We start from the raw sequence: 18,309 nt of genomic DNA on the forward strand, positions 1-18,309 counted from the left end.
GGCTGACTCAGTCCTGACTCAGACAGAAAGTGACTACAGTGTGACCTTCACTGATAAGAAATTACAACTATAAAACACTTTTCTAGCAGAAAATGGCTTCTGAGAGCAAGAAAGAGATAAAAAAGTGGAATTTCTCATCAGTGAGGGTCACACTGTAGTCACTTCCTGTCTGAGTCAGGACTGAGTCAGCCACTTACATACCTGATATTTAACTCTTTCAGACAGAGAAAGAAAAAAAAGGAACACAGCATAGTTATTTGTGTACTAGGCACTGTACATACACATGTCTATCTCATTATGTCACATTTCAGTTGGGGTATCCTTTAAAGAGGAACTGTAACATGAAAAGATCCCCTGGGGGGTACTCACCTCGGGTGGGTGAAGCCTCCGGATCCTAATGAGGCTTCCCACGCCGTCCTCCATCCGTCAGGGGTCTCGCTGCAGCCCTCCGTGGAGTCCGTGCAGCGGTGACGTCAATATTTACCTTCCTGGCTCCTGCGCAGGCGCTCTGACGGCTGTCGGCTCCGAACTACACGGAAATACCCGATCGCCGTCGGGTCCGCTCTACTGCACAGGCGCAAGTGTCCTGCGCTTGCGCAGTAGAGCGGACCCGAATGAGATCGGGTATTTCCGTGTAGTTCGGAACGGAAAGCCGCCACAGCGCCCCCGCTGGAGCCAGCAAAGGTAAATATTGAACTGACAGTCGGCACAGTCGCCGGCTGTTCGGAGGGCTGCGGCGAGACCCCCGTGGGACAGAGGACGGCGTGGGAAGCCTCATTAGGATCCGGAGGCTTCCCCCACCCGAGGTGAGTACCCCCCAGGGGATCCTTTTAATGTTACAGAGTCTCTTTAAGGTGCGTACACACACACTACTACAGAGAACGACGGGTTCGTCAGACCCTCCCGATGGGCGGGCGTTCTCCCGACAGTACTGCATGTGTGTACAGTCAGTCCGCAGACTGATAAGGCTAATTCTGAACGATCCGCTCAGCAGATCGTTCAGAAACAGCCTTCTCAGTCTGACAGACTGTACACACGCACTACTGTCAGAAAAACGCCCGCCCAGCGGGAGGTTCTGACAGACCAGTCGTTCTCTGTAGTAGTGCGTATGTACGCACCTTAACTGTCGTTCAAACGACAGTCAGGTCCGTACATGTGTATAAACTTGTTACTTTGACACTAATAGACATTCAAACAAGTCGTTTGATACATGACTTCCCCCATTGGCTCGGCTCCACCATCTACCTTTTTTTTTTTCCGGCGATACTTGCGCGTCCATGATCCCGCGATGAACAAGATTTCCTGTTTGGGCTTCTGTTGTCGCCATGGCGATGATCAGACATGACAGCATGACGTCATCGACCTCATGAGGCGTTCCGATCCACCCCATAGTGCAGCCTGGCAGTGATTGGCCAGGCTGCGCTATGCGTCTCGGGGGGGGGGGGGGGGGGGGGAACCTTTCGCGGTGGGTAGCGGCAGATCGGCGGCGATCGGATACAACACGTATCTACATGTTTGTTTGTTTTTTAAATTGTGAAAAAAGACCGCTCCTAGCCGGAGCTATCCACTATGGCGTTCATGGACGAGCTGAGTTCGTCCGTAACGCTAGGGTGGTTAACCTCCTGAGCGATAATCCCGAGCTGAGCTCGGGGTATGTCGCGCAGGAGGATTTCTCAGGCCCCGCTGGGCTGATTTGCATAATTTTTTTTTTGTTACACGCAGCTAGCACTTTGCTAGCTGCGTGTAACTTCCGATCGCCGCCGCTCGCCGCCGATCCGCCGCTACCCGCCGTTCCGCGCAGCCCCCCCCCCTCCCCAACCCCTTGCGCAGCCTGGCCAATCAGTGCCAGGCAGCGCTGAGGGGTGGATCGGAACTCCCTATGACGTCACGACGTCCATGACGTCGGTGACGTCATCCCGCCCCGTCGCCATGGCGACCAGGGAAGCCCAGCAGGAAATCCCGTTCTGAACGGGATTTCCTGCTTACTCTGATCGCCGAAGGCGATCGGAGTGGGTGGGGGGATGCCGCTGCGCTGCGGCTATCATGTAGCGAGCCCTGGGCTCGCTACATGATTTAAAAAATAAAAAATTTTAAAAAATAGTGCTGCGCCACCTCCTGGGCGATATAATTGTATCGCCCAGAGGGTTAAATTAGCTGTAATTAGCATTTCAAACATTTTGTCGTCTGTGTGTACAAGGAGCCTGAAGAACCTTTTGTTTGAATGACAAGTCGTTCCAACGTCCGGTTTGAACGACAATCGGACATAAAATCAGACGTCTGTACGCACCTTTAGGAGAACTCATGGAGAGGCATGTGAGGTTTTGTCAGGTGACAAGATATGCAAGTTTCTGATTTGCTAGTCATGATCATGTGCTAAAGCTGGATGTGCTCACAGCAAAATCAGAGCTTTGCAAATCTATGAGCTGATCAAACAAATCAAACGCTTTTCCATGAGTTTTATGCTGGGTACACACGTTGCGATTTCCCGATCGATTATTTCCGACATGTTCAATCGGGTTTCGATCGATACAGCCGTCAATTTTGCATGTTAAGTATGCAAAATCGACGGCTGTATCGATTGAAACCCGAAGATGTCGGAAATAATCAAATCTATCCCAATCGATCCCGCGGATCAAGCGGGAAATCGCAATGTGTGTACCCAGCATTAGACATGACCATCACTACTGAACAGAAATTGTTCAGCCCAGCTGCCAAAACATTGTACAAGCAGGTAGGGAGGCTAGCTGGAATCTTTGTATAGATCTTTTCCAGGAAGGGCTTTTCAATGAATAAAAGGAAATGCTGATAATATCTCACGAAGAGATTGACTAGTCCAAAATGTGTCAGATCTGTCAGCTTTTGACTGCCTACTGTAAAGAGGCCCATACACTGGTCAATTTCATTGTGATCAAATCGATCGGCTGCAAATCGATGTGCGATCGAACAGCCGATCAATCGATTTCGATCTATTTGATCTAACGGTGAAAAATCTAGGTAGATCTGCTACTGGCAGCAGATTGATGGCCCATAGAGTTGCATTGGATCTAATTGTGCAGTAATGCATTTAGATCAATTTTCAATAGATTTTATTCTGAAATCTACTGGAAATCTGTTCCTGGCACACATCAGATAGATTGCTGTCAGATTCAACCTGACAGGCATCTGACATATCTATCTGATGGTCAGAATCTGCTGCACATCTATCAGTGTATGGCCACCTTAAAGAAAACCTGTAACGAGAAAAAGTTCCCCTGGGGGTGTACTCCCCTCCGGTGGGGGAAGCCTCTGGATCACATCGAGGCTTCACCTGTCCACCTGTGTCCCACGGCGGCAGCGAAAAAGCTCCCAGAACGGCAGGGATATAAATATTTACCTTCCCGGCTCCAGTGCAAACGCAGTTTCAGCTCTCCGCTCAGAGATAGGCGGAAATAGCCGATCGCTGACGGGCCGCTCTAGTAGAGGAAATCGGACCTGACGGAGATCGGCTATTTCTGCCTATCTCCGTGCTGAGAGCCGCAACAGCGCCACCCGTTGGAGCCAGAGAGAAGGTAAATATATCAAGCCTTGTCAGGCTTGTCGAGCGAGGATTGCGGGAGACTTCAGGGGAGCCAGCGCTGGATTGGCTGCAGCTACAGGGATGGGGGAAGCCTCATTGGGACCCTGAGGCTTCCCACTCCGGAGGTGAACTTTTTTTTTGTTACAGAGTCTCTTTAAGCGACAGCATCACAGGAAAAAGTAATTCATAGTGTGTGAAATGTACATATTATATGTATGTATATACATATATGAGGGTATTCTTGTTCTATTACACATTCTTCATGCAAAATCTGAACATGGATCAGGCAGCTAGGCAATGTAACTCTGGGTACATGCAAACGTGATGTGCAGGTACTCTGCAGGTGAATAAGGGGATTCTTCCTCTATTACACATTCTTCATGTACAATCTGAACCAGGTTTATGGGTGATAGACAGCACCTTTGTGTTCAATGTGCACAACATTCTCAGTGGATTCCATGCAGCTCTGTGGGGAGTGCATATGTATAGTACTACTGTGTAACAAAGTAAACCTGAGACAGATGAAATTAAAGTTTTATACATACATGGGGCTTCCTCAGCCACCTTCAGGCTAATCAGTCTCTCGCTGTCCTCCTCCACCACCTGGATTTTTTTGCTATGGGTCCAGGTACTTGAGCCATTTGGGCGTAGTGCGCATGCACACACTCCGCCTCCGGGAGCATACTACACCTGCGCAGCACTATTATGCAGGTGCAGAATGCTCCTGGCTGTGGGAGCGGCACGTGGCCGGACTGTGCTGACTGGCTGAATTATCGGGACTCATTGCAGAAGAGTCAGGTGGCGGAGGACAGCGAGGGACCGATTAGCCTGAAGGGGGCTGGAGAAAGCCCCAGGTATGTATAAACCTTTTCTTTATTTCATAGTCACCAAACCAAATTTTAACAGCATATCAAATTATTTGATTTCATGAGAAAAGAGTGCATACATTTGCATAAATCAGCATCAAAGCAAAATTATTTCCATCTCATTGACCATCTCTATTAGTGACACAGCTACACATCAGGCTTTATTCTTACAGCATAGATGTTATTTCGTATATATAAGAGATTCCTGTGTACACATCATATATACAGTCACAATCAGATGTGTATATCTGACTTGCAAAATACATGGACTGCTTTATTGAAGCAGCACAAGTAACTAATTTTTGATTGGTTTATTTCATTTTTGTGGACTAAACAGAGTTATTACTGTATATATAAATTATGTATGATGACTTATCTGAGAAATAGAACATTTTATAATATTTTCTATTTTAATTACAGTTTAAATTCATTAGGAGTCGGTACATTTTTTCCCCGACTCCAGATACCTAAAATTGCTCCGACTCCAACTCCACAGTCCTGGTAGAAAGACTGCAGATTTATTGTGGGATTTGTATTAGCTGTAACAAAGTAATGGGATATTGAAGCGAAACAAAAGTATGCTATAATTAATTGTATGCGTAGTACTGATAATAGAACATTAGTAGCAAAGAATAGAGTCTCTTTATTTCAATTACATAGATTTTTTTTCTATATCAATGCATTATTCTGCCATATTTGCGATGACAAACAACACTCTGAATGAAACAGAGCTAATGACCCTTTGAACTCCCCTGCACTAAAACCTTATCTGAAGCTTTGTATCACTGTTTCTTTGATCTATAAGTGCTTTAGAAAATATGACTTTTGCATTGCTAACAACGGAAGTTTCTTGAAGTGTACCAGAGACGAACACTGAAAAGATTTATACATTCCTGGGGCTGCCCTCAGCGGACTCCGCATCGATCACTCCCATGACGTCTTCTCCTTCTCCTGGTCCCGGTAGAAGCCCCATAAGTTTGGCCAGTCAGGATAATTAGTCAGCGCTCCACCACTCCGCGGCTGGGAGCATACGGCGCAGACATAAAGCACTCCCAGCCACGGAAGCGATGCGTGTGCACATGGCCAAACTTACGGGGCTTCTACCGGGACCAGAAGGAGGAGGAAGGTGTCATAGGAGCAATCGATGCGGAGTGGGCTGGAGGAAGCCCCAGGTATGCATGAATCTTTTATAAGTGTTCGTCTCTGGTTTACTTTAAAGGATACAACCAGGTGTGTTAAAAAAAAAAGCAGATCTACTTACTTGGAGTTTCCTCCAGCCCCTGGCAGCTTATGTGACCCTTGCACCAGCTCCATACCCAGCCAGTGGCCCGAGGTCCCCTCCGTTGCAGCAGCTGACCTGACGAGGTCTGCACGAGCGCACAGTTGTGCCGCTCACTATTATGCCCATGGATCTAGGAACGTTCTGTGCCCACGAATCCAGGTGTGAGTGCGACCGCGAGTGGCATAGACAGAGGCTGCCGACCTTGCTAGGTCAGTTGCCTCGGGCCACTGGCTGGGAATGGAGCTGGGGCAAGGGACACATGCTACTAAAGTTCTATTTCTAAGCTGTACTAAACACACATTTCATTATATCATAAGTTTATTTTGACTTTAAGGTTGAAGTGTAGAGAGACAGTGTTCCAGCACTCAATATCTGCTATGACAGGGGACTGGACTGTGTAGAGGATTTTACTGCAAGTTTGCTGGTGGCTTTTCATACCGTGCTCCAGCCAGGAACTGACAAGTTAGTTTTCTGTAGAAGAGAGAGCGGGGATAGAGATACTGTGCAGGGGTAGTACTCGGAAATCTTGTACTGCGCCTGTGCAGGACAATCCCGGTAAAGAGAGGATGCGTGCGGCCAGGGTCGTGCAGGTGTAGTTGCAGTCGACTGGCCAGCCGGTGTAAACCGAAACTTAAGGTGCGTACACACATGCGACTATAGTCGTTTGTAACGATCGTTCCCAGATCTTTACCAACGACGATCGTTACAAAAAACGATCCACCGACTATTAAGGCAAACGACGAACGAGCCAAATCGCTACAAAAGAAAGTTCTGTCTCGGCGGATTTTAACAAACGACGATCGTTTGCAAAAGTAGTAAATCGTTGGAAACGGTCGTTCGTACTAGGCTTGACATGCGCATTTCACTATTTCTCTGTGAAACTTCTCATTTTTATGCGCAGGCGCAATAGATGCTTTACGTGATGTAACGTTCTTTCTAACGATCAGATCGTTACACACCTTTTAAAACTATCTTTACTTAGGTCGTTCTTTCATCAATTAAATGTGTGTACGTAGCATAAGCTGCGGCGGGGGACTAGAGTATCGTTTGAGGAAGGTGCGGGCAGAAGCCCCAGGTAATTTTGTTTCCATTTGATTTAGGCTTCCTTTAAACAAATTGCAGCTCATATAAAATGACTAATCTTTTGCAATGTACTAAAATACATATTAAAATGATATATGAGTGTAAGTTTGCTAAATAGCTCGGCTAGATGTTGCAGTAGTGATTATGGAAGGAAAATGAGATGCAAATAATTTTAATGCAGGATTATGCGAATTTTGTAAGAAAATGCATGCAGCTTGAAAATGGACCAATCGGCTCCTGCAAAGGTGAAATTTGATAGGTCCATTTTCAAGCTATCCACATTTGCATACAAAATTTGCATTAACACAGAATTATTTTAATCTCATTTAACATCCCTACTAGTGACAACAGTACTTCTCTGGCTTTACAGTACAGATGTCATTTATTAGATATAAACAATTTCTGTGTACACATCAGATATACAGTCACAATTAAATAGCTATATCTGATATTAAAAATACGGTGACTACTTTATTGCAGCAGCACAAGTAACTTATTTTTTGATTGGTTAATTACTTCATTTTAAAGACTAAGCATTGGTATTACTCTGTAAACAAGTTATTTACGACTAATATCTGAAAGATAGAACATTATTATATTTTTACTTTTAACTACAGTTTAAATTAATTAGGAGTCTGAGTATTTTCTTTACGACTCCAGGACCGAAAAATTGTTCAAACTCTGAATCCACATCCCTGAGTAACAGTTTGCTTTCAGTTGCTTAAAAGAAATTCCCCTGGGTTCTTTTATAACCTTTTACAGTTTACAGTTCTTGGTCTTTTGTAACCTCTTGGATTATTACATGCCATGCAGTTTTATCTTGGATGGTGGACCACTTTCTGGGTACAGTAACAATTGCCTTGAATTTCCAAATTGTTAACAGATGGTTCTGTAAACGTTTCCAGTTGTACAGCCATCAACAACTCTTTCAGTGAGGTCCTAAGAAACCTTTTTTGTTTGACTCGTGAGATATACATCCACAAATATATTGTACATGTGGTTAGGTTTAGTTGAATCTCTGCTCTTTCAATAAGACAGGGTCTCTAACTCACACTTGACTATCATCCCACCAAATAAAAATGTTATGCTGGGCATACATGGGTCGACCCCGGCGGCTCAATTAGCCGCCGTATCGACTCCCGCCGCGTCCCCGCCGCTGTCCGGATCGATTCCCGCTCGTCCCCGTGGGCGCTTCCAAATCTTCCGCTCGACTTTCCGCTATTGTCCGCCTGTGGGGATCGAGCGGGGTATCGATCCGGTGGGTCATCAGACCTGTCGGAAATGATCAGCTGAGAGCATCAGCGGCTCGATACACGGTACATAAACGTACAGTGTATCCCCAGCATTATGCTGGGAATACACAGGTTGATCCGGTGGCCGACTAGCCGCCGGATCGACTCTCGCCGCGTCCCCGTGGATCGATTACCGCTCGCCCCGGCCGGCACTCCTTATCAGCTGCTCGATTCCCTGCCATTGTCTTCCGGCGGGGATCGGGCGGGGGTCGAGCAGCGTGATCGGACCAGCTGAATATTATCACCTGGCCAGATCAGCTGCTCGATACACGGTACAGAAACGCACCGTGTATCCCCAGCATTATGCTTGGAATACACGGGTCGATCCGGCGGCCGATTAGCCGCCGGATTGACCCCAGCCGCGTCCCTGCGCGGCTCGATTACCGCTCGTCCCCGCCGGCGCTTCCTTAGCAGCGCTCGATTCCCTGTTATTGTCCACCGGCGGGGATTGAGCTAGCTGAATATTATCAGCTGCCCGATACACGGTACAGAAACGTACCGTGTATCCCCAGCATTAGACTCTGATTTCACCTTTATGCCTAGTGCACACCATACAATTTTCTGTTAGATTTTCTGTAATTAGATTATTTTTGTTAAGTACTAGTAGAGACTGGTCATTATCTCTGGTGCATTGTCTTCTGGTTATCTCCTGCTGAGTAGAACAATGCTTAATTGCTGGGCATATAGATGGTTAGATAGAGAATTTCCAACATGTTGGAAATTCTCTATCTGGCAGGTAAATCTAATGCTGGGCATACAAGGACAGGAGGGAGGCTTATCAATCGAGCCTGATGGCTCGATTGATAATATCCGACGTGTCCGATACCCCGCTGGATCGATACTGCGCTCGATACCGGCGGGGAGAACAATGGCAAAAAAACGAGCGGCTCATTAGCCTGTCCCGCGGGGACAAGCGGCAATCGATCCGCTGGCTCGATACCGGCGCAAAAACTGTCCGTGTATGCCCAGCATAGCAGAAAATCTTACAGAAAATTGTATGCTGTGTACTAGGCATTAAATTATGTTTATCTTAATGCTGGGTACACACTGAAATTTTCTGGGCGATTTACTGTCAGATCGATTATTTCCAACATGTTCGATTTGTTTTCCGATCGATTTCCGAGCATTTTCCAATCGATTTCTGTTAACTTTAATAGGAAATCGATTGGAAAATGCTCGGAAATCGATCGGAAATCAAATCAAACATGTTGGAAATAATCGATCTGACAGTAAATTGGCCAGAAAATCTCATAGTGTGTACCCAGCATAAAGAATCCCTGAGGCCCTGTTCACAGTGGTCATTTGCATTGCAGAATAATTCTGCATGTCAACTCACTGCCCATACAATTCTGTGGGCCTGTTCCCAGTAACAGATCGCATTAGTCTAATCTTGCTGCATGCAGGCTTTGTATCTAAGTCTATGGCCAGTCTCCATTGCAGTACACAGTCGTTACGTGTGTGTTATGCAACTGACTGCAGTGAACCTAGCCTGAATTTGCCAAAAGCGGACTTGTTGAACCATTTTTTCAATAGATACATGGGTGAATACAATAATGTTTGTTTCATTTGTTTAACTAGGTTTTCTTCATCTACTTTTAGGACTTATTTAAAAAAAAAAATCAGATGTTTTAGGTATAAAATATATTAAGAATATTTTAGTTTCATGAGCCGAGTGGGATTGTACATTTAATATTAGCCAATTGTACCTTATATGTAAATAAGATACACAGTAAATTGTTTAGTACAGTGGAAGGCCTCTAAGAAAATCAGATTTCCTGAAGTCTATCCAAATAGCACTACTGAATATGTTGGCACTTTATAAAGTAATAATAATAATAATAATAATAATAAATAATAATACTAATAGGCTGCAATGAATCCCTCCAATCTATTGACAGGCGTAATAATTTCCTCGATGTGCATAATTCCATGAACAGCTTCTACCCATTGCCAAACGGTTCCACCCTATTTGTGAAAGCATCCTTAAGCCCTGTACACACCTCAGATAAAAGTCATTTGAAAAGTCAAAGAAATGACAGATCGTACAGTACTGGACAACAACTTATTAAAAAATAAAAAAAAAAGAACCCAAAAAAGGCGTTAAACGACAAAGAACGACCAGTATCAGGTATTCTGCCCAATCCAACTGGCTGATCAATTCAGACGACTATTGGGCACATATCATGTAGTCAACAGTGTGTATACAATGTCAAACGACATTGGTTCAGAGCATGCGTGCATGTTGTGTGAAATGTCACTTCCACTTGTGCATGCAGTATTCCAACAATATACTCGATTAAACCATATGTTGTTCATACACACCGGTATTCCAAACCTGGGATGAGCTCCGGATCAAATTCGGATGAAATCCAAATGAGCTTCATTTGGGAATTCATCCTCTAATTAGTGCAGCTGAGTGGATGTGCGCGGGGGGTGGGGGGTTAAACTTACCCAGCAGCCTTCTTCTTTAACCCGTGCCACTCTGCGTTCCAAGCCGCGTCACATGACTACTACACTTCCTCCTTCAACCTGGAAGGAGGAAGTGTTTATAGTCACATGACCGCGGTGTGGGCCGGGTTAAAGAAGAAGGCTGCACAAAAGGTGGATCAGCGCATCACCAGGCCGCCTCCGAATGGCCTACAATCAGAGGTGCGCTGAGCCCCCCCAGAAACTGCAAACACACCTTGAACCCAAACAGAAGCTCTGCATATGCAACAAAAGCAAGGCTGCTAAGTGGGAGCAGCTGACCAAAAATGAATTAAATTAGTACATAGCAAAGAAATGAACAGCGCTACTTAAAAACAGGTAAGTGCCTACCTGCAAAAGAGTGCAAGCCCCACTTGTGGGTTCAAGGTGCGGTCATGTGTATGCTCGGTGTGTATTATATCCCACAAGTGGGGCTTGCACTCTATTGCAGGTAGGCACTTATCTGTTTTTAAGTAGCTCTGTTCATTTCTTTGCTATGTACTAATTTAATTCATTTTTGGTCAGCTGCTCCCACTTAGCAGCCTTGCTTTTGGTGTATATGCAGAGCTTCTGTTTGGGTTCAAGGTGCGTTTGCAGTTCCTGGGGGGGGGGGGGGCTCAGCGCATCTCTGATGGAGGCCATTCGGAGGCGGCCTGGTGATGCGTTGATCCACCTTTAGCGCAATTTTCAATTTTACTTAGTAGCGCACCCAGGCTATGCATATACATAGGTTAGGATTTAGTTAGTGTTAGGTCCCCTCCCATAGGGGGATGACTTCTCCGCAGTGGGAGGGACGAGTACTTAACAAGTTGCATGCAAGCTGTTACAGGAAACCAACATCCTCCAGTGGTAGACAGGTCATGTGTATGCTGGGTGTGTATTATATCCCACAAGTGGGGCTTGCACTCTCTTGCAGGTAGGCACTTATCTGTTTTTAAGTAGCGCTGTTCATTTCTTTGCTATGTAAAGAAGAAGGCTGCTGGGTACGTTCACCCAACCCACCCCCCACGCACATCCGCTCAGCTGCATTAATTAGAGGATGAAATCCGAATGAAACTCATTCGGATTTCATCTGAATTTGATCCGGAGCTCGTCCCTGTTCCAAACTACTTGTTTCATTAGGATGGGTAATGTTATTTGAGAGACATCGCTCGATTCCAAGCGCAGACTTTAATCTAGCGTTTGTACGGACCTATAGACTGCTTGTTTCCAATCGATTAACGCAGTAATCAGAAACAATCGTTTGCAAGATTTTATCTTAATGGCCAACTTTAGTGCGCCCGCCCTCCCCCCAAGGCAGCAACATGGTAAGCCCCGGACATCAGGCAAACAGCAATTATTTAGCCCATTTAGTAGTGTGTCCTCATATCAAGAAATGAACAATTTATGGGTAAGCTGGTTTGTGAACTGCAATTGTACAGTTGAATTAAAGTTTCTGTTAACAAGACACTAACAAACCAAACCTGTGACTTTTTTGAATTAAAAAGTAAAATACTTACCTCAGGAGAGGGAAGCCTAGATCCTCCAAAGGCTTCCCACGTCCTTCTCTAGACCCCTCGGAGCTTTGCACCCGCGCTCCCGTACATGAATGAGTGCTGCCACACTGTGAGCACTCATTCACATAGGGCCAGTTTCCACTAGCATTTAGGATGCAAGGCGATCGCCACATCACCTTGCATCCCTCCACAGGTACGTCCGGTTTTCTTCCATACAACCGGATGCGGCTTCCCATCGGCGGCTATGGGGACTCGGATGCATGCCGCGGAAAACCGCAGCATGCTATCCATAATTTCCCCCACGTTGCTTCACGTAAGTAAATTCGCGTCAATGGAAACTACTCCATTGACGTGAATTGGTTGCAGTTTCCTTGCGTTGCGGAGAGGTTTCCTTATAGCAACACGTCTAGTGGAAACGGGCCCTTACTGGAGGGACTGCGGACTCAAAGCACCAGAGTTGCAGTCACTAATGTGCACTCAGTAGGAAGTAGCAACAGTGTTAGGGAGTCTTGCCCATGGTCTCCTTACTAAATAGGTGCTGACCTTAACCAGTATACTATCCTGCCACATTTGGGACACATTTTTCACTACTAGTACACTTAAAATGAAATCAGTTTTGTGCCATTTCCATATACGAAGTTACACTTTCAGAAAAGTTTACTTAATATGTATTTAGCGCTGACATCTTCCAAAGCACTTTACACAGTATATATAGTATACTTGTAACTAGTGGTCACTCAGAGTAGCGCACAATGGGCTCTATTCATAAAAAAGTTGTGGCGAAAAAACTCCTGGAGGGAAAATACCGCAGCGGTATTTTACACTTCTGGGTGGTCATTCAAAAAAATCTTGCCAGCTGCGATGCAAGAGCAGAGATCTCCCGCTGAAAGCTGGCGGTAAGCTGTCGGAATGCATGCAGAAACACTTCAGCCGGCAGAGTCTCTCCGTGCACTGCTCTCTCTGGGAGGTCTGTCCCATTCACTTGTATGTAATCCGCAAAATCAGAGGCAGCGGTATTTCCCGTCCACATACCGCTTCCTCTAAACTTCATGAATGGCCATTTTGTTACTTTTTTCTAGATAAATCTAGAAAAACACTGGAGAGGGCGGAAATTTCTCGCTCTGCTGGGGGATTGTAGATTTTCATGCGGGAACAGCTTTTATGAATGCCCACTTTGCTAAATGGACAGGAAAATCTGCTGTTTTGAGAGGAAAACTTGCGGTAACCTTTTATGAATAGAGCCCAATCTAATCCCTATCATAGTCTAAAGCAAGCCCTACACATCCATTTCTCTCATCGATCATATACAGCCGATTCGATCTGACCGAATTGGTGAGAAATCTGTGCAACATATGGCCTGCTCAACCAACCGATCAAGCGATTTCTGTACAAAAAACGCTTCATTGGGTCAATTAGTCAGGTTTGAAAATTTTGTTTGATGAGTGCAGATCGGGAGCACGTCGCTAGTGGCATTCGATTCGAAGACCGATGGGAAGGTACCTTTACCTGTCTCCCGCATGGCCCAGTCTCTGTTGATCCCCGCCGTCGTCTTCACTTCCTGACCCGGGCGTCTGTGTGACATGATGCAGGGGATAGACACTAGGGGCCTGTAGTGGTCACAGCGCCCCTGGTGTCTGTCCCCTGCATTACACTACACAGTAGCTCGGGGACAGAAAGTGAAGAGGAGCAGCTGGTGGGGACCGGGACCACGTGGACACGTCAGACAGATGAGAACAGTGGAGGGGCTAAAGCTGGGCATACACAGGTCGTTTCTCATTATCAATCGAGCCGCTGATGGCTCGATTGATAATATCCGACTTGTCCGATGACCTGCCGGATCGATTCCGCGCTCGATACCAGCGGGCAGGACAAAAGAAAAAACGACCCGCAGATAAGGAAGTGCCCGTGTGGACAAGCGGGAATCGATCCGGGCGGCCACGGGGACGCGCCAGCATCGAGCCGCTGGCTCGATTCCGGCGCATAGTCGACCCGTGTATGCCCAGCGTAAGACCCTGACAGTCAAACAGATTTTCAAAGATTTCATGCTGAAATCGATTGCAAATCTGTGTGCAGTGTGTGAGGGCAATCAAGCACATAGATCATATAATGATTGGAGAGTGATCTATCTGCTGGCCATATCGACCAGTGTATGGCCACCTTACGACCAATTTTGAGGGAATGCCAATTAAAAGACAACTGAAGAGAGGGGGATATGCATGCAGCCACATTCAGTTCCTATTAATCAATACCAGTTGCTTGACTGCCCTGCTGATCCTCTGCCTCTAATACTTTTAGTATAGACCCTGACCAAGCATGCAGCAGATCAAGCATTTCTGACATTGGGCTCTATTCACAATAACATATGCGGTTTAGGGTTTTTTACCGCAAAATCAGACAGCGGTAATTTCCAGATTTTTTTTTTCCCACATTTATTAAAAATGTTCCACATGCAAATAGATGACGGTAAAAAAAAGTGCGGAAACAGTGTAAACCAGTTAAATGTGCAGTAAATATGCAGAAAAAAAATTGTCAAAATAAACGTATTAAAGTCCAGCAAACAGTGCTGAAGGCTCTAGATGCCATTTAATGGGAAGCGAAAAATATCATCAGGTACTTCCAGGTTTTAAAAAAACTGTAGTTAAGGCATAAATAATAAGGTCCTTTTTTAATGTGAATTTCATTTTTTTCAGCAAAAAAAAAAAAAAATCTTGGACATTTTGTCGCATTATTACCGCACTTTCCCCATGTGTGGAAAAATCACGCAGAAAACTTTGTGAAGGTCTTATTTCCTTTTAAGCAATACTAGTTCGATATCGCGGGCAGGACAATACTAAAAAACGAAAAGAAGATAAGAAGCCGCCGCGAGGACGAGCGGGAATCGATCCGGGGGCCTCGGGGACGCGCCAGAATCTATCGAGCGGCTCGATACACGGTACAAAACGAACCGTGTATTCCCAGCATAATACTTTCAGCCATTGACCCTGAACAAGCATGCAGCAGATCAGGCGATTTGACAAGATTAGCTGCATGCTCCTTTCTGGTGTTATTCAAACACTACTGCAGCCAAATAGATCAGCAGGACTGCCAGGCAACTGGTAGGATTTAAAAATAAATAAATGTCAGCCTCCACATACTTTTTGCTACAATTGTCCATTAAAGGATAACTAATGAGAGGGATATGGAGGCTGACATATTTATTTCCTTTTAAACAATACCAGTTGCCTGGCTATCCTGCTGATCCTCTGCCTCTAATACATTTAGCTATAGACCCTGGACCAGGCAACTGGTATTGTTTAAAAGGAAATAAATATGGCAGCCTTCATATCCCTCTCATTTCAGTTCTCCTTCAACTTAACCTGCTGGGCGGTCTGGACGAGCTCAGCTCGTCCAGTACCGCCGGAGCCTGCCGCTCAGGCCCTGCTGGGCCGATTTGGCTCAAGTAAAAAGCAGCACACGCAGCCGGCACTTTGCCAGCCGCGTGTGCTGCCTGATCGCCGCCGCTCTGCGGCGATCCGCCGCGAGCAGTGGCGAAAGAGGGTCCCCCCAGCCGCCTGAGCCCAGCGTAGCCGGAACAAAAAGTTCCTGCCAGCGCTAAGGGTTGGATCGGAGGCGGCTGACGTCCATGACGTCACTCCGCTCGTCGCTATGGCGACGAGGGAAGCAAAACAAGGAAGGCCGCTCATTGCGGCTTCCTTGTTTATTCTGGGCGCCGGAGGCGATCGGAAGAACAACTCCGGAGCGCCCTCTAGTGGGCTTTCATGCAGCCAACTTTCAGTTGGCTGCATGAAATAGTTTTTTTTTTATTAAAAAAAAAACCCTCCCGCAGCCTCCCTGGCGATCTTATCAGAACGCCAGGCAGGTTAAGTATGTTTTTTGGAATGTGGGAGGAAACCAGAGTGTCTGAAAGGAAACTCACACAAACATGGGGACAGCATACCAACTCTGAGCTTCTCATCAAAAGGCATTCAGTAGAGTAGACGAATCCTGAAAACTACGAGGTGGAAATGTTTTATCCATATGGTGGCTGGCAAGCGATTAAAATTGTATCCACACATAAAAATGAAAGGGCGAACACACCAAATGCAAAGTTTAAAAAAAAAATCATAACTTAAAAAAGTTTCACAATGCACATAATACACACACACCCATATGGGGTATCAACCGCTGCCATTCGGCTGCATTTAAATTGCATCTAAATAGCACTTGTGGGCAACAGATTTAGATTGTAAGCTCGCAAGGGCAGGGCTCTCTCCCCTTTTTTTGCCTTAAAAATTATTATACATTTTATTTATCACTGGCATTACCAATTCTGTATTTTGTATCCTTTTTGTATTTTGTCACTAGTTATGTATCTTGTATATTGGTGTACACCATTGTCTGTATAATTATGTACCCCATGTTCATTTCTTACTTTGTACAGCGCCACAGAATATGTTGGCACTTTATAAATCAATAATAATAATAGCAGTATTTGTATATAATAATAATAATAATAAATAACAGACATGATGCTGCACTGCTCGACAAGCGAGCAGTTCACCTGTCCCATCTGACAGAGGCTTAGGCCCTGTTCATATTACCAAACAAAGATGGCCGTGCAACCAGGACGCAACGCATATGAACGCACGCCATCTGCGTTTGCATGCGTTGCGTGGCTGATACCCATTCATTGTAGTGGGTCAGCCATGCATTTCGGGGAAAAATGCGTGCAGTATGCAATCGCAGACCGCAGTGGTCCGGAATGCACGCAGTGTGAACATCAGACATCTAATTTTGTGCGTGTCTGCCTCCTGCACGCGTTGCCGAAATCCTGACGGCAACACATGCAGTGTGAACCACAAAATACACATTGTCAAATAACAGAATACATGCATGAAAAAAAAAATATAGGAGCCATGTCCACAAGAGTTTGCAATCTAATTGAGCAAAAAGAGAAGTAACATGAGGAACAAGTGACTATTTCTGTTCAAAGGATAATATAACTATCTGTCAATACAGCAATTGCTAACTTGCAAGCTAGGCAGTAATTAGAAAACTTTGCTAGCCTATATCTTGACCAAGCTAGTGCTATCATTCAACCAATCAGTATTTTCTCCTGCAATCTCCTCCCAACATAGCCAAAAAACAAGAACTTTAGTTAGCTGTATAACAATCTACCCAACGAATTAGAAACGGTTTAATCTATACTAATGCAAACAATCTGGAACTGATTTATGAACCCAAGTGCAAACTTGAAGTAAACGTGAATCAGATACCAACAGCAACTAATCAAGTTTAACTTTAAACAGAGATCCTAACTGGTCATTATCGGCAACTACTCCACTTCCAGCTGCGTCCATGTCTTTCTGAAATCAGTGCCCCCACCCTCCCTGGTGTGTCAAGCAGGTACAGCATATGTAATAAAAATAGTATAGTGAACCAGTCAAACAAAAACGCAAAAGCCTTTATTAAAAATTCACAAAACGTGCTGATCATGATTAGCTCAGCAACAGCATCGTGTTCGCCACCCCTTATCAGTGCAATAGCAGCTCTTGCCAAGTTACCATTAGGACCTGAGATATGGTTCTATCAGAGCACATATACACTACCTGAGCAGGCTGCTTAGCGGGTGACTGCTAGATCCTCCTCCAGATACTCCAGCTCCACCCCCTGCAGCTCCTCCTGGACCGGCCCCACTTAACCGCTTCCCCCCTAGAAGCCTCTCTACCGCTAACCGGTTACCGGTACGAGCGGCCTCCAGGAGCTCCTGCTCTTTCCCCATCCCGCCGTCACCCCGGCAACCACGCCTCCGCCGCCACTTCCGAGACGAGCGTGCGTACGTCACACGCACATTCCACAACTCCTTAATCCAGTCTTGCATTCCGGGGACGTAGTATTGTGGTACGCATGCGCTTCTGCAAACAAACGGTGTCTGTCTATCTTCTGTTGTTCAAATAAAGTTTGTGCAAATAGACACAGAAAAAAAAAATCCTATATCAATTGTGACGTCCTTTAGCTCCAAACTTTCTCAGTCGGAGAGCAGAACTGGAGGGACACTGTGCTGTATTATTATTATTATTATTATTATTATTATTATTATTATTATTATTATTATTATTTTATTATTAGTATTCGGGGGAGAGACGCCCTTCCACTGCTCCTGTCAGGGTTCCATCAGACTACAGTAGCAACATGTGTGGCCGAAAATTTAGATACTTATTTCAACATTGAATAAAAATTGAAACAAAACTATTTGGATACTTACGTATTTATGCTGTTCAGGCAATAC

At 45.4% G+C, this 18,309-nt stretch overlaps 1 protein-coding gene across 7 annotated transcripts in view; it reads right to left on the reverse strand.

Annotated features, from left to right (window-relative positions):
• Window positions 1–17,834, reverse strand: part of ANKS1A (ankyrin repeat and sterile alpha motif domain containing 1A) — a 178,185-nt gene extending 160,351 nt beyond the window's left edge. For all 7 annotated transcript variants that reach the window (XM_068269417.1, XM_068269415.1, XM_068269416.1 and 4 more), the window contains exon 1: window positions 17,630–17,834. In XM_068269417.1, coding sequence (XP_068125518.1) covers window positions 17,630–17,802 — 173 coding nt within the window. In that variant the 5' untranslated portion in view covers window positions 17,803–17,834. The remainder of the gene's footprint in view (window positions 1–17,629) is intronic.
• Between the last annotated feature and the right edge of the window lie 475 nt (window positions 17,835–18,309).

The sequence above is a fragment of the Hyperolius riggenbachi genome, chromosome 2 (genome assembly GCF_040937935.1).
Source record: "Hyperolius riggenbachi isolate aHypRig1 chromosome 2, aHypRig1.pri, whole genome shotgun sequence".
Lineage (NCBI taxonomy): Eukaryota > Metazoa > Chordata > Amphibia > Anura > Hyperoliidae > Hyperolius > Hyperolius riggenbachi.